At 36.1% G+C, this 15,041-nt stretch overlaps 1 protein-coding gene across 3 annotated transcripts in view; it reads right to left on the bottom strand.

Moving 5' to 3' along the window:
* The window catches only part of fhit (fragile histidine triad diadenosine triphosphatase), a 172,666-nt gene that overhangs the window by 34,321 nt on the left and 123,304 nt on the right, over positions 1 to 15,041 (bottom strand). For 2 of the 3 annotated variants that reach the window (XM_087800524.1, XM_087800525.1), the window contains exons 4-6: positions 14,770 to 14,915; positions 12,549 to 12,578; positions 998 to 1,066 (exon numbers count right to left, since the gene is read on the bottom strand). In XM_087800524.1, coding sequence (XP_087656650.1) covers positions 998 to 1,066; positions 12,549 to 12,578; positions 14,770 to 14,915 — 245 coding nt within the window. The remainder of the gene's footprint in view (positions 1 to 997; positions 1,067 to 12,548; positions 12,579 to 14,769; positions 14,916 to 15,041) is intronic. The other variant, XM_087800526.1, reaches the window with a different exon arrangement.

Below are 15,041 nucleotides of genomic sequence, written 5' to 3'. Positions count from 1 at the left end.
CCAAGATCTATTTAAGATACACTTAAATCAACACATTTAATGCCATAAAAGGCAAGAACATTTTATGCGTTGCTGGTCTTCAGAGCCTTAGAAGGTATTCGACAACAATATTATATTTTCTTGTATAGATGATATTTGATGTGAAGTACTGGAAGTATGATATGGTGCGTGTGTATATGGTTATTATATGACAAGGGATGGGTAATGATTCTCTCCACCGGTTTTGACATAAACAGTACTAACCAGACTGTGAAGCAACACAATCCTCAATCCTGTTTTAACGTCACTTTTTTTGTAATGTCATATGAATGATTTGCATCACCCACTCTCGTGCACACATACAGCAAGTTATATGCAGCTTAGAGTCTGTGACTTTTGACAATGTTAGCCACAAAATTATATTGAGAGAAAATATTATTGTATAAAGAACACAATCAAATATATTTAATAATTCTAAAATTCACTTTCAAAATCAACCAAGTGTTGGAAGTACTGGTTTAGCACCAGTGTGCATATTGATATTTATGACCAGTTTTTATGATTGATTGCAGTTATAGCAAAAATGATAATTTCATCAAATAAGTTCTCCAAAGTTTAACGCTCATAAGCTACTATAGATAAAATACTTCATTGCGGTTACCAATAAAACCTGACAAACATTACCTTCTTATTCATCATCATATATCATGGAAATTAAACATGGATTTTCCATGCAAGTGTACTGTTTGACTTGCAGACAAAATAATGGCATTTTAAAGTTATATTACAAATATTAAGCTAAAATATTTAACATTAAAAATATGACAAAATAAAATATTTAATACAATTATAATAATGTTAAAAAACCATCAGCTGTGTTAGTAAAAAAGTAGGCGGATGAAGAATGCACAAAGTCAAACACTCGCACCAAATCGATTCATTTAAGAGCAAAGCACAATTCACCAGTGAGCGTTTTAGTTTGGCAACACAACGGCGACTGAAAAGTGGGCTGTCTTACCTCGTTATAGACACTGTCATTCTTCTGAAAGTCGCCCGTCTTCCTCGGCAGAACATGGACATGGACATGCTGGAGGCAAACAAACAAGGGAAGGCAATATTTTAGAGGCCGTGTACAAGCACTTCATCACCAGGGAGTCGTTTGACAGACTGATGTGACAGGAAGCGTTGGCTCGGAGAGACTTCATTAATTCACAGCGTGTTGGACGAGCCACAACAGAGAGCCACAAATCACAGGAGAGCAGCCATACGTTTTACCACGCATGCCACCTGCATGCCATAGAGGATACTTATGTTTACTCTTTAAAGGTTTTAATTGACAATACAGTCCTTCTCACTTGTAGGTCTGCTCATCACAGACTGTTGCTTCTTCGAGTGGCTTTTATGATCAATAATTAACTATTTATTTTTATCAGTGACTGCTTAAGTTATTTAAGAATTCATTTGATGTTGTATTGCAATATGTGTAAGATACACAACATTTTTATGTAGTCCCATTTGTGTGAAAATGAAAAAAAAAAGAAAAAAAGGAACAAAACAGCTGCCTCGCTGTGTGCTGTTATTTCTTTCTGTTGTGACAAATGGAATTGATGCAAAATCTATCAGAGCTCTCACGCTGAGACCACGTCTTCTACCTTCAGGAACGTGTTGGACCCGACTGCGATAGAAGGATTGTGTTCTATTTTTTCACAAACATGCTGAGATGCAAGATGTCGTTACACGAAGGCAAACTTCCAGATTTTATAAGTATCATGTGAGCGAGTGAGCTGATGATGAGTAAAATCTCAACATTAATTAAATTAATCCAGATTAAATGAATGTGTTGCTGCCCAGGGCAGACACCAGTGTTGGGAAAGCAAACTAGTTCAGTTCACCAAATTCAAAAGTGTAGTTCACAGTTTATAATTAAAATTGTTCAAATGAGCACTGATCCAAACAGGTAACAAGTTCATAGTTCTTTATTTCTACATAAACTCTTCTTTTTCAAAATGTTTCACACAGCCATACTGCTGTCTCTAGAAATCTGGATGAAGAAGAACTAATAGAGATAGAGACATCCATGCACACATTCATGGATATCAGGCAAATAAACTAAGTTCTGTTTGTGTTCTTCCAAAATATGAACTATTTCATTAACTATCATTCAATTAACTCATTCAGACACAACCCTGACAGATACACACCGCAACACATCATTGATACGGTCTTTGTCTTGTGATGAGATCAACTGTAGCAATGAGACGATCATTTAAGGAAAATATTACCTATGCATTTATATTTCTTCACTGCTTGACCAAACATTAACAGGTACTTTTTGGTGATTTAGGGCATCAGTGTTGTTGGGCTATAAAAGGTTTCTGACCACTGTTTTGCACTCTAGTGGAAAGAAATTTAAATTGCACAGTTCCTCATTAATATATTATAATATAATAATTATACCTTCATTATGGGCCGACTGTATTTAAGTATTGAAAAAATGTTTATTTTATGAAAATATAACAATGACTTTAACTGGACCTACATTTATCCTAATCAGAATTAGGTGTTTATTATGTTTTGCCCGATTTAATCAAAGGTAATTTGCTGATAAACCTGAAGAATAGTCATGTGTTTTGTTTCTGAAATTAACTGAAGTTAAACAAACTAACTTGGTAGTTAGTCCTAGTCTGTTATTGTATTCCTGTATGGTACGCATAAAAAAAAAACAATGGGGGGAAAAAGAAAAAGCTATATTTTGGGAAACCTAATTGCACCCAATACAAAACAGTTGCTTACCTTAATGTTCACTTTTTTATTAATAGGGCATGGGAAGATAAATGTATTGGGAGCAAACTGTAGGTCGACCATTTATCTAAGGGATAAAAAACTAGGAAGTTTTAATCTCCATGTCTTAACTCGCAATAAAAAACATCTCAAATTGGCAATTACTTGAAGAAAGTATGAATTCTGTATATGTTAAAACTGTTCCCTCAGACATTAATCTGGTTTAAGAAATACATGCTATAATGATTTGGATTGCTCAATGTATTTTTAATTATTTTCTGTATCAATGAGGAAAACAGCCAGATTGGATTACATCACCCACATCCGTAATACCCATATCTCTTTTCCATCCATAATAAAACAGAGAAAATGGCTTGTTATTTAAAAGTGTTTGCGTCCTGGAGCGTGTGTTGCCTGTATATGATTTATCAAGGGTATAATAAGTTAATTGCTGGGCTTTTATTCATATTTCATTACAACACAGTGGTTTGCTGGGGAGGCAGACCTGATGAGTGCTCATAAATGCTACAAACAAGATAACATGTTTGGAGGCGTCTGCTTTTTTTTTTTTTTTTTTCCACCCTGCGTTCTCTATTTAATGAGGTCATTTGCATAATGTCTGCATTATTAAATTTGCCAACCTCCAGGAAAACTTGTGATGCACAAAAAAAGAGTCATCACAGTGGGAGTTATTTATCATAGCTGCGCTCTAAATGAGAGCTGAGTCAATGAGCTCGTAGCCAGCGGACCCGGGGAGCGTGAGTTTGCATTCTCTGAAGACGCAACTGAGCCCCGTGTTGTTCACACGGTCACGACGAACTTCAGACTCCCTGGTGGAGGAAACATGGCTCCTGGGCACTTCGTGTGAATGCACCTCCATCAAGAGTGTCTGAGCGTCTACATGCATTTTTGCATCATTACTCAGACGTATTCAACAATAAATGAAACAGCTCTAATGGCCTTCAGAGGTGCGACTGTTCACAAGTTGTAGTAAAATTGTCAACATAAAAAGTTGAGTCTTCAATAATGAGTCTTGTTTTAATCATCTTTTGCAATGCATTTCAAAGTGTTCTGCACACGCCTCCAGGCATTTTCTACCAAATAACAAGAAGATCTGGCAACCTGGATGTAATCAACAGTGATCACTCTAGTGCGGAGACAAGAGCGTTAGACTCTACTTACTTTTTATCACTCTCCTCTGTGTACACTAATTCATCACAAATATATCATTCAAAAGAGTTAAAACTAGTGATGAAGCAGTCTAAAGTGTTTAAAGATCAGTAGGTGGCGCCATCAGTTTAACAATGATGTGATGTTTCATTGGAACAGTTGTTCAAAACAAAAGGGTAATAGTGTAGAGACGCCATCTAGTGGACTCTGAAAATAATGTCACTGCTTCATGAAGCTTCATCAGACCATAATCATAAAGAAATGTGTGATATTATTAAAAAATATATATATATCATGTTAATAAGACAACCAAACTTGGTGTTGAAGACGACTTGAAGTGTTCAACTTTACTCCTAGGACCTCAATAAGGCCAATGAAGAAAATGTAAGTGAAGTAAATTTGTGAATAAAGTCAAGTTCCATGTCTATAATATCTGAGTGCTGAAAATATTCTGAAGGCAACAGCACTATACAAACGTCCAGCAAAGAACCCGTCGACCTTCGATTAATACTCAAAGTAAGTAACTTTTATCCAGAGAAAGTCCAGCCACTGAGCGAAGAAAAAACCTGCGTCCACAGGTAATAGTTGGAACATAGAATGACCAGTAAATCAAGACACACATCAGGACAACAGACTGATTACAGAGGTTGATGCACTCATGTGTCTCGCCATTTCATTCTCCACAATACTTCACCTCCACTCAGGAGCATCTTGAACAAATCATTTTCCGACCGAGACTTGTGTATCCAGAGGTGCCATCTTTTTAATCCTGTCGTGTCCTAATCCTACCGTGGCCATAACAACTGTCAGCAGAACTGGTCACCATGGAAAAACATGAAATGACACTGGTCACCAGTGTCGGGTAAGTTATTTTAAGTTGTAGTATTTGCCGTTTATTTTTAATAGATCATACGTTCTTGAACGCACCATAGAAATCCTATTATCATTGAATGCATCATTGAGGTGTGTCAAAAAGGTGCACATTCATTGTTAATTTATTTTGAAAGAGCAATTACTTAAACCTATATCATTGTGTATGGATATGAAAAGCCTCTCAGAGACCAAATTCCTGGTTTCGGTACTACATAAGAATCATCCAAGAAACGGGATTTAAGGTGCAGCTCGTGAGTTGGAGGTGGGAATGATATCACAGTAACTTTTGAGTTGACAAAAATATTACTTACTGAGCGACTTCCACAGATGTTTCTCAAGCACCTGCTGGTTTGAATAAGTTATATATACATTTTGACGAATATGACGATAAGGACAATACACAACAACATTCAAAGTGTGTGTTTTTTTTGCTTTGTGTATTTCATTGGTTTAGATAGATAGTTGGATTTAATTTATAGTATAGATTTGTCCAGAAATATACACAAAAATTCTCACATTGTAATCGTATTTGTGTCAATTTAATATAAGCAGTTGTCTGAAAAAATGGGTCACTATACTAAGGGGATCTAAATTGACAACTCGTGTGGGGAGTTTCTCTGACTTCCAGGCTCCAAATTCCGAGCAGGGACCTGGGAAGGGGCGTGACTCAGAATTTACAAGTTCCAGGTAGACATGGAAGGCACCATTAGATCTCCCTTGACAGGAGCTGGAGCTTGAGGAGCTGTTCGTTTCAAACAGCCATACAAAATGCCTCTGGAAGTCAGTAAGATTTTAGCTTTAAAAGGGATTTCTTAGTTGTTCTTTTCGTATCCATCTTCCACTTTATCACAAAAGTGATGAATACTAACTAAAGCTTTAATCAAGCTTTAAATACAAATTATTACTTGAAACAGAAAAAAAGAAGAGGAAACTTTTACTTGAAGACGGACAGACGTACAAGTATACTTTGTCGCTACCCGTTCTAGTCTCTTGTGAGACCAGAGGGTTCTGCAAATGTTGGGACAAAGTTTTTCAGATTTTGCAAGAAAATCTGTGGGGAAATTAATAGGAGAGAGCAGCCGCTGAAAAGGATCGTCTGAATTGCAGAGAGACGTGACCTCCGGCTGGTATCACTCATATTAAACAGAGATTGTATGAAAATACAGATATTCATACTGCTGCTTCTCTAGATATATATTCAATGTAAAAGTATGTTATTGCAGTGCAGTGTGCAAAGATGGACAAATTAATGATATTTTTTAAAAGTTAATTTGGTACCACTTAAGAATGAGGAACATATATTACATATTATTATGCTACTTATTATTAAACGTGTATTCACAGAAGATTCGCCACTTATTAATAATGATAAGGTACTTACTCACAACTTATTCTTTGGGACCACAATCTACCCTTAATAGCATTCTATTTCTTCAAGGGGAAAACACTCTTCTACAAGTATTAACACCATCCTAATTACTGTACATATTTAGTAGTGAGGATGATATTAATAATACAATATATTTTTGTATTGTTGATCGTAAATTATTTCTCTCATGCTACTAATAAGGAGTAAATAGAGAGAGGTTAGTTTTCACATAAATTAATCTTAAATTACGTTTTTATTTCCTGTTAATAATCAGTACTTAAGTGTTCAGTGTGAACTCCTTAATATCATGTTATTATGGGTAGAATGAAGTCATGATGAACAAGTTGTGAGTTAGTGCTTAATTTGGGCGATGAGTTGCTTGATAAAGATTCATAAAGCATTAAAACTTATTTTCAGAGGCTACGAAATGGCACCATCTGCTCTATAATCGAATGCTTTGACCAGGTCCAGCTATAGCCTATTGAAACCTACTCTATTGAAGACTTGTTTCTGTTTGAACGTTATCACTTAGGAATGATAACAGAACAGGGCTCTTTCTATGGAAATTGCTTGTTGGAATCTTCAGCTTCTTTTATATGAATAAACTGTTATATCACAAACACATAGATATTTCATGGACAATGGATTAATAACAGCTCAATCTTGTTGTTTAACAAAAGAAATGATTTTACCATGTTTGTACTGTTATAACCACTGCTGGTGGTTTTGTCTGCACATATGCATGCTGTTTTTGTTTGTCGCAAAAGTGTTAAACCCCCACATACAAGCCTGGCATGTGTACTACATCTTAACATCAATTGATGCCCTTTTAATCAGGAAATGATGGGTTTACAGGCCTATATTAGTGGTAGTGTTTTAAATCATTATTTTGGGTTTAATTGTTGCTAAACAAGTGATATTTACAGTGGGAAGTTTGCAGTCATCTCTGTGTGTGTCTTATCATTGGTAGAGCATTAAATATTTTCTTTCATACTAGTTAAGGTAAGTACTAGGGCCAAAACAATCTGAGAAGTACTTTAGAGAGAGTACAGGTCCACTTTATTTCTCCACAGCATCAATGATACCAATGCTTGGCTAGACTGGTGACACAACAAACAGATCTGTGGTCAAGATAAATGTGGCCAAGGGACGCAGAGAAACTCCTTTAGGACCATTTATAAACCTCATGTTCCCCCAGGACATTAATGGGCTCACTTAAATTTGACAACATGGACCATCAAAATCTCTTCTTAACAACAAAAAGATGGTGTTTATAAAAAGATAAACAGTAAGGAATCATAAAATAAGCTCAATATGGAGCTGACGAGTGCCAAGAACACCTCCAAGCAGAAAGTAGATCAAGGTTACGACTGAGCAGCTGTTACCACCACTTGGTGAGATATTTGCAATTGATAAAACATCTCGGGGAAACGACAACAATTTCACAGTCGGATTTAAATTAATACAGTTTTTTTTTTCTTACCCCTGACCTCATGCTTTGTTTGAACTTCCACGAGAGTTTGTTGTCATACTTAATAAAAAATGTCACAACAAACAGACCTGGACCGAAAAACTAAAATTCTATACATATATTGTCAAGGTTTGAATTAAAAATCATGCCAAATTATTGTTTTAATGACTGAGAATGTAAGAAAAATACAATAGATGGACAGTGATGGCGAATGAAAGCGAGACTAAAAGTGAAAAAAAACTACGCTTTATTCATTTATGTTGATTAATACGAGGCAAGATTAGTTTATTTGTGTCAGAAAATAACTATAAATTCACTTCCACTGCCTTGTGTTCGACAAATACAGTTTTAGAAGCCAAAATGTTTACCAAATGAAAATCAACTAAGTAACAATATAAAAAGGTACAGACAAAAAAAACGATAAACACAGTATTCCTGGTTTTACAATGTAACAACGAAGGAGATCTCCAGAGGGATTAACAAAGTAAATCTAATGTAATCTAGTTTAATAGAAATACATAATGATGGGTTAAATAGGAAAAAAGCTAAGACAATGTAATTCTGGTTTGTGTATAATATGCTATACAAATATTCCCAAATGAATTGAAATCGAAACAATAATTATTCTGAAAGCTGCCACCAAAAATTACAACCGCAGTCATTCTCTGAACCATGCAGTCACTATTGTTGACCTTTGGACCAGCATCTCTGATGGTGGGCGACGAGGAGGTGTGCTCTGGGCCACGCGTGGGGACGAAACAAGTGCTCTTGCAGTGTTTGGTCTAATGGAGCTTCTGGCTAGTAGCACCTGTGTAGCATCATTGACTAGAGCAGCTGCTGACAGGTTTGGATTCAAGTGGTAATTTGCAACTGTGGAATTAAATTTGTGATTCAAGAGCCTGTTTTATCTTAACGGGCTGATGATGAATCATTCGCACAATACAATGGTTTAATTTAAAAATAAGCAAACACAATTGAAGTCATTCATTGTTTGCTCCGAGATATCACCCATCTCACTCCATGATTGACAAACCAGTCCTACAAAAGATAGTGTCGTGCATAGAACCACCAATTTGGTATTTATATATGATTGATGTGCATCACTGGGAATCCAGTGTATATACTTTATACATATTAATGTTATTCATCGAAAATCAATCACAAAACATCTCATTCTTACAATTGAATATATCATAAAGAAGATAACATAAGTAAAATTCCAGACCATCATGGGTCAATTAAAGTTAAAATGTAAACACTCTATTATATATACTTATCCTATAAATCCATTACCTATACATACGCATCCTTAAAACTCTTCACTGGTTTTCAGTTTCTTTCAGGCTCAACTTTAAAATTCTGGTTCGTACTTTCAGATCTATTCATGGTCAGGCTCCTCCTTCCATCAGTGATCTGATCCAGCCTTATACCCCAGCTCGGGCTCTGAGGTCTGTGGATCAGAATCTACTGATGGTTCCTGAACACGGTTCTGGACCAGAGGAGAGAAATCCTTCCAGGCTGTTGCTCCTAAGTTTTGGAACGATCTTCCTCTCTCTCTGTGTTTGATGGATCTACTGACTCCTTTAAGAAACATCTTAAGACATTTCTATTTGTTCAGGCTTTTCCTTGATTTTCTGGAACTCCTGTGTTGTTCTCAGTATTATCTTGATCTTTAAAGTATATACTTTTTTGAGTATTGTTTTGATTGTTTAAGCGCTTTGTGACCCTGGTCTAGAAAAGCGCTATATAAATAAATATTACTTACTTACTGACTATATAAATAAAAATGACTTACTTGCTTACTTACCCTGATGTCGACTAAGGGTTGCGATTATTTTGACTATTATGAGTATTATTGCTTTTCATAGTTGTAGGCAAACATTTTAATCTAGGAACTGATGCTCAAGTTCAGCTTTCTTCCTGTTTGTGTAGCATGTTGTTTAAATTTCTGCTACAAATTAGCTTAAAATATAGACTTCTTTAAGTTTTTCCGCAACAATTCCTCTAGTGGAGGCTTCAATACAAGATGGATGTTATAGACGATCCCCGTACAGAGGTATTTGGATGTTTTTAAGTTTGTCTTTTTGGATGAAGATAAAGATTAAGACAACCGAGCATCAGTTGCACATATTTTTTCCCTATATGTCTACAAAGGACTACTTTGAAATGAATCCCAACTCTTAGTTGATATGAGGGTGAGTAGAAAATGAGTGAAATTTAAATTGTAGGTGAACTATAACTTTAAGATTAGTTTAGATGGAAAAGAAAAATATTTAATAAAATAAAATATAACATGTTTGTAGTCGGTTTTACTGACAATTTGCCAATACATGGGAAGCAAGATATCAATGGCCTCAAAAGTTTTTCGGTCCAATCTTTGGCTATAAAACCTTATTGGAAAAAATCAATCACATTTCTCATTTTAAATATGTAATTTTAGCTTCTCACGCTCTATACTTTCTCGTGGATTTATTCAGCATTATCTACTTCACGCACAGTTATTGGATCTCATCACAGTCATATCTCAAAATTCATCAATAACAGCGAGGGCTTGTTGAGAAAAACATAGTCTATATGTTACGATACGCATGACAAATCGCTGTAATCACTACAATCTTTCCATAGGCCAAAAAATGCACCCCAATAGCATTATTCAAATCAGAGATATTTGTCATGCGTGAGACTGCAGGCGGTGAGTTTATAATAGAACATTTGCCTCCTCCTTACAGCCTCAGTCTTATTCAATCACCAGTCATTGCCTTATTGTTGGGCTGCGAACAGCTGATTGCAGTTACCTGCCAGATTGATGGGGCTGGGCCGACACAGTAGCAGGTGTGCAATATCTACCGCTATCATCTGTTTTCCATAACAACGTTAGACAGGTTTTTCGTGACACTTGCTTTGGTGCAAAAATGATGTGACAAAAAAACTGACGTCATTTCTGCAAGGTTTGGAAAGCAACACACATTTTAATAGTGGCTGTTGTACTCACTTTTTTTCTACGGATGTGTATCGGATTTATCTGATGCAGGTGCTTTTGAAACGGTGCTGGTTCTTTGGTGGTGCTAAAAACTGCAAAATGTTGCTTGAAGAATGAATGTCAAAAACAATCATTCCAAGTTATTTTTCTAAATACTTTGAATTTTTTTTAAATTTGCAGTTTGTCAGCAAAACCAAATCAAACAGGCCTCTGCAGCAAATGTAACAGTTGGAGCAACTGTCCTGAAACTATAACTTTGAGGTTTAAATTTGTATGCATGAGATGGCGTGCATGAGGGTCATTGCCATGCAGGTGACTTCTGAAGCAGAGTGAAAGTCATTTAAATCACGATTGTTGAAATAAAGAGAGTGGAACTAATGTGTTGATTTAATTGTCTCTTAAGTAGTTCTTGGACCTATATTGTATCATCAGAATGTGTATGTTCGTACAAAAAACTCTTTACAATTTCATTAAAATATTTACATTAGAAAATGTAATTAAGCCCCCTTTTTTTTTAGAGATTAAATCTTGTTTACCATAACAATACCCACTCTGCTGTGTACTTACTATCGGTCAAACATCAAGGTTTGTCACCGCACATCATCAACCCCGGATTTCTCCACCTCCTAGGGATTTGTTGTATAAGCAAAGCGGGGCGTGATTACAGCTGGTTACGGCTGGACACATAATGGACTCACCTCTCGTAACCTCTTGTTAGAGATTTTATGACGGGGGAGAACTTTATAAAGTAATAAGTTCAAAACATGGTGATGATGAGGGACTTACTGCATCTTGGAGAGGAAGACTTCAACATTTGAAACTTGTGAGTGAGTCAGGAGTGTCGTCTTTACATATTAGTTGCCCTTTAAAACAGAAGTTGAATGTTTCTAGTTAACGGAAAATTGCATCCATTTTCTGTCTGGTGTCTACAGTTTATGTCAGAACCAGAGCCATTACAGAATGTAATGTCGGTATGAATTCCTTATTCCTTGCTGGTTATATGCGTTTGGCCTCACTTGATTAATCAAGAACTGATTTTTAATTAAATGTATGTAATTTGTGAAGAAATGTAAATCAATCCCATTAAGGATACACTTTGTGCACATCATGAATTCATTAGTGGGCTCGAACAGAGAGGATGTGAATGGGTGTCTCCATGTGTAACAGATTAGCTACCATCCGTGGGACCAAACTTCCTTGGACTTTGATGTTCAAAAAAACGAAAAATAAAGAGCGATGTGGAGGGTATTGATGAGCTGGTAAAGATTCAGTTTCCCTTTTTTTCAGTTCAGTAGTTGTTGACGTCAATTTAAAAAACGCAGAGTTTCAACAGAATTACTGTTTAACGCAACATATTATGCAATAAAAAGCGTTATCTAGTGGGCTCTGAAGATAATGACACTGTTTAATGGAGCTCCATTAAGACATTGCTAGAGAAAAGGTTGAATTGGGAACTCAAAGTCTACTTCTGTCCCAGCTTGAATATGACCTCGAGGTGGGAGGTCTGGGGAGGCATACAGTCAAACACTGCAGGCTGAAGAATCTAATACATTCTTCAATTATTTCTGCTCCCATCCTACTACCTGCTCCTCCTCTCATACTCCCACTAGCCTTCTTGACCATCATCGCCCGCTTACTCTCCTCATGGAGTCATCTTTCTTTAATTCCACCTCCAGGACTTTTATCTCAGGTCTTACTGACCAGGGCTTGCAGTGCCACTGAGCTGGTCGGTTCATAGAGTACCATACATCGTAACCTGCTGCCAAAAAATGAATTTATCATTAATGACCACAGCTCTGAATAATTCACACGTGGCAGGAGTTTAGCGGCACAAATGAAAAATCTGTAATTTTTGAATAGTGAATAAGCGTTGTAGAGGCCAGACTCATGACATATTTAGAAGCAGTGAATTATTCAGCTCTCACCTTCACAGTTTGTCCGGCTTCAGGGCCGTCCTGGTGGGAAAACAGAAATAATTAGACAAAATTCTGATTTATTCAACATCAATAATTTAAAATAATTTAAATTACCGATTAGAAAATGAGTTCAGTTTTAATTCCAAATAGTAAAAGAGAAAACGATTTAATATCTTTGGTCCAAAGATATATCTCAAATTTCAATTGTCAAAGAACCAAAAAATGAAAGGTAGTAAATAGATAATGAATATTCAAGTTATCAGCTCATTTTCCAGGACAATGCCAGGTTGCATCCCTCAAATATCGCACTTACACTTCAGGCAGAATAAGACTTGCGCATAAACAGAAAATGCAGGATATGGCTCCTTTATGTCCACACATTACACAATGTGCATGCACACACTAACGCTGGATGATGAGTGAGATAACATATACATCAAATCTCACGAACTGGGCTTTCATGTGTTGGGGCGAATCCCAGGAGCCGTCACAACTAATCTTCCATCATCGCGTCTCATCACCTCCACAGTAAAATAAAATGATATCCAAGTAAAGATGATTTTTTTTTTTTTGCTACTCTGCATTTTTGTCCTCTTGCTTCTAACCTGTGAAACAATTTTCTCAGATGGGGCTGCGGCGTGAGCGAGGTGCTAGTTCGATATTAGCATATATATCACCAGTTATGCAGAATAGAGGCGGTCAGTTGGAGGCGAGCGGCTGTCTGGGCGCCTATATTTAGCTCTCAGCAGGTTGTAACACAAAGTGGCATTCAACTTAACTATGTAACTTTGGACGTGAAAACAAGAGAAAAACTTGCGATTAAATCATCAACACTTGATTCAATAAAACTTAAGTTAAACCTGAGATAAATATTTTAAGTTCACCATACTTTTCAACAAAAAAACACAACATTTGTCCCTCTTTTAAAGACCCTGTCCGTAGTTTTTAAATAACATATTAAGCTCCCTTCAGTTTCGGAATAGTCTAACTAAAATGTCTGAAAACTCTTTTCAACTACTCGTTTCTAGGTTGCCGACATAAGTTTGTAAAATGAGAGAAAGTTCTTTTTGTGTGTCGGTTTCTCCTCTTATCTTCCTGGTAACGTCCTATAGTCTCTCAGTAATTCCTTTGAAAACTCTTGGGACGGGTCTTAGATAGTGAATAGTATTGTTAAAATAAAAGTTAGAGACAGTTCTATGACACACGTCGACTGTTCAGCAGCAAGCAATTGTATAGCAGTTACTAAAACTAAACCAACTGATATTAAATGTTTGTATATACATGAACATTTATGAATAAAGTCTGCATAGCAGTCATTAGAAAAAAAGGTGAGAAACTAGAACATAAAGACACATTTTCAGTTATTTAAAATGTGTTTTGTTAGAGTATATAATTCCATGTGTATTCAATTATAGTTCCGATGCCTCCAGTGATAAGCTACAATCCTAATAGTGATAAAAACAAAGAAAAGGACGTGTCCCTACTTTTGGCCTTTGCTGTGAATATATAAAAAGGAAATTGTTTCTTAAAAAACACCAACAAAAGTAATTACTTTTACTGCAGGATTGCAAACTGCAAGACAACGTTTGTTGTTTTTATTGGCTTGACAGACTTGAGGAACATAAAATTGCCATCAGAACTCAAATTACCCCATGGCGGAACACTACAGATAGGCAGTACACCCAAATCCCAACCCACATAAAATCATGGCCTTAGAAGTAATCCCTCCATCTGTGAGAGAAGGTGACAGAATAAAACACCTGCTGAAAAGAGAAACTTTCTGGATCAACACACTCAAAGCTATGTCTTTTCCTGGATTATGACTTCCGTAGTATTTTTTAAATGTAACGTTGACCTTTGACTTTCTTCGTTCATGCACTTATACATACACTGAGCTATTAAATGTATAAACGGACCCCACTGTAAACGGGTTTTTTTTTCGAAAAATTAAAAAGAAAAGAAGATATTCTCTATAAACCATAAACAATATCCCTTTTTAATAGTCACATTCTAAGGTATTCTTTAAAAACCTATTTAAAAAAAACAATACATTTTCTTGGTGTGTTTATCACATGAGACTCATTGAATATACACAACATCTACATATATCTTCAAGCCTTTTCTAGATCTATTTGTTGAATTTTTGTATCTGTTGAAATCATATTCAAAGATTTTAACTTTTTGTTGTTACAAAAACACATTCAAGTTGATAAAGAAATTTTTTTATTACCTGAACGGCTATGGTCAGAGATGTGGCATTGAAATGCTTCTCCACCAGCTTGGCCACTCTCTGTGTAGCGGTGAAAAGATCGGTGATCTCGTCTGGACGGAGGTCTCGGTAGCGCTCCACAGGTCTTAGGGGACACACCAACACATCTGACAAAAGCCTGTTAAGGACCTGAACATACATTACATCGTAAAACACATCAATGGTAAACATTCATTAGAAGGATTTTGAAGGGAGCCTGTCACACAAGGACCCTTATGTCCTAATGTTTAATG

The sequence above is a fragment of the Callionymus lyra genome, chromosome 10, assembly GCF_982586985.1.
Source record: "Callionymus lyra chromosome 10, fCalLyr1.hap1.1, whole genome shotgun sequence".
NCBI classification, from domain to species: Eukaryota; Metazoa; Chordata; class Actinopteri; order Syngnathiformes; family Callionymidae; genus Callionymus; species Callionymus lyra.
The sequence above is the reverse complement of the archived record's forward strand: the minus strand, read 5'-3'. Positions and strand labels throughout refer to the sequence as shown.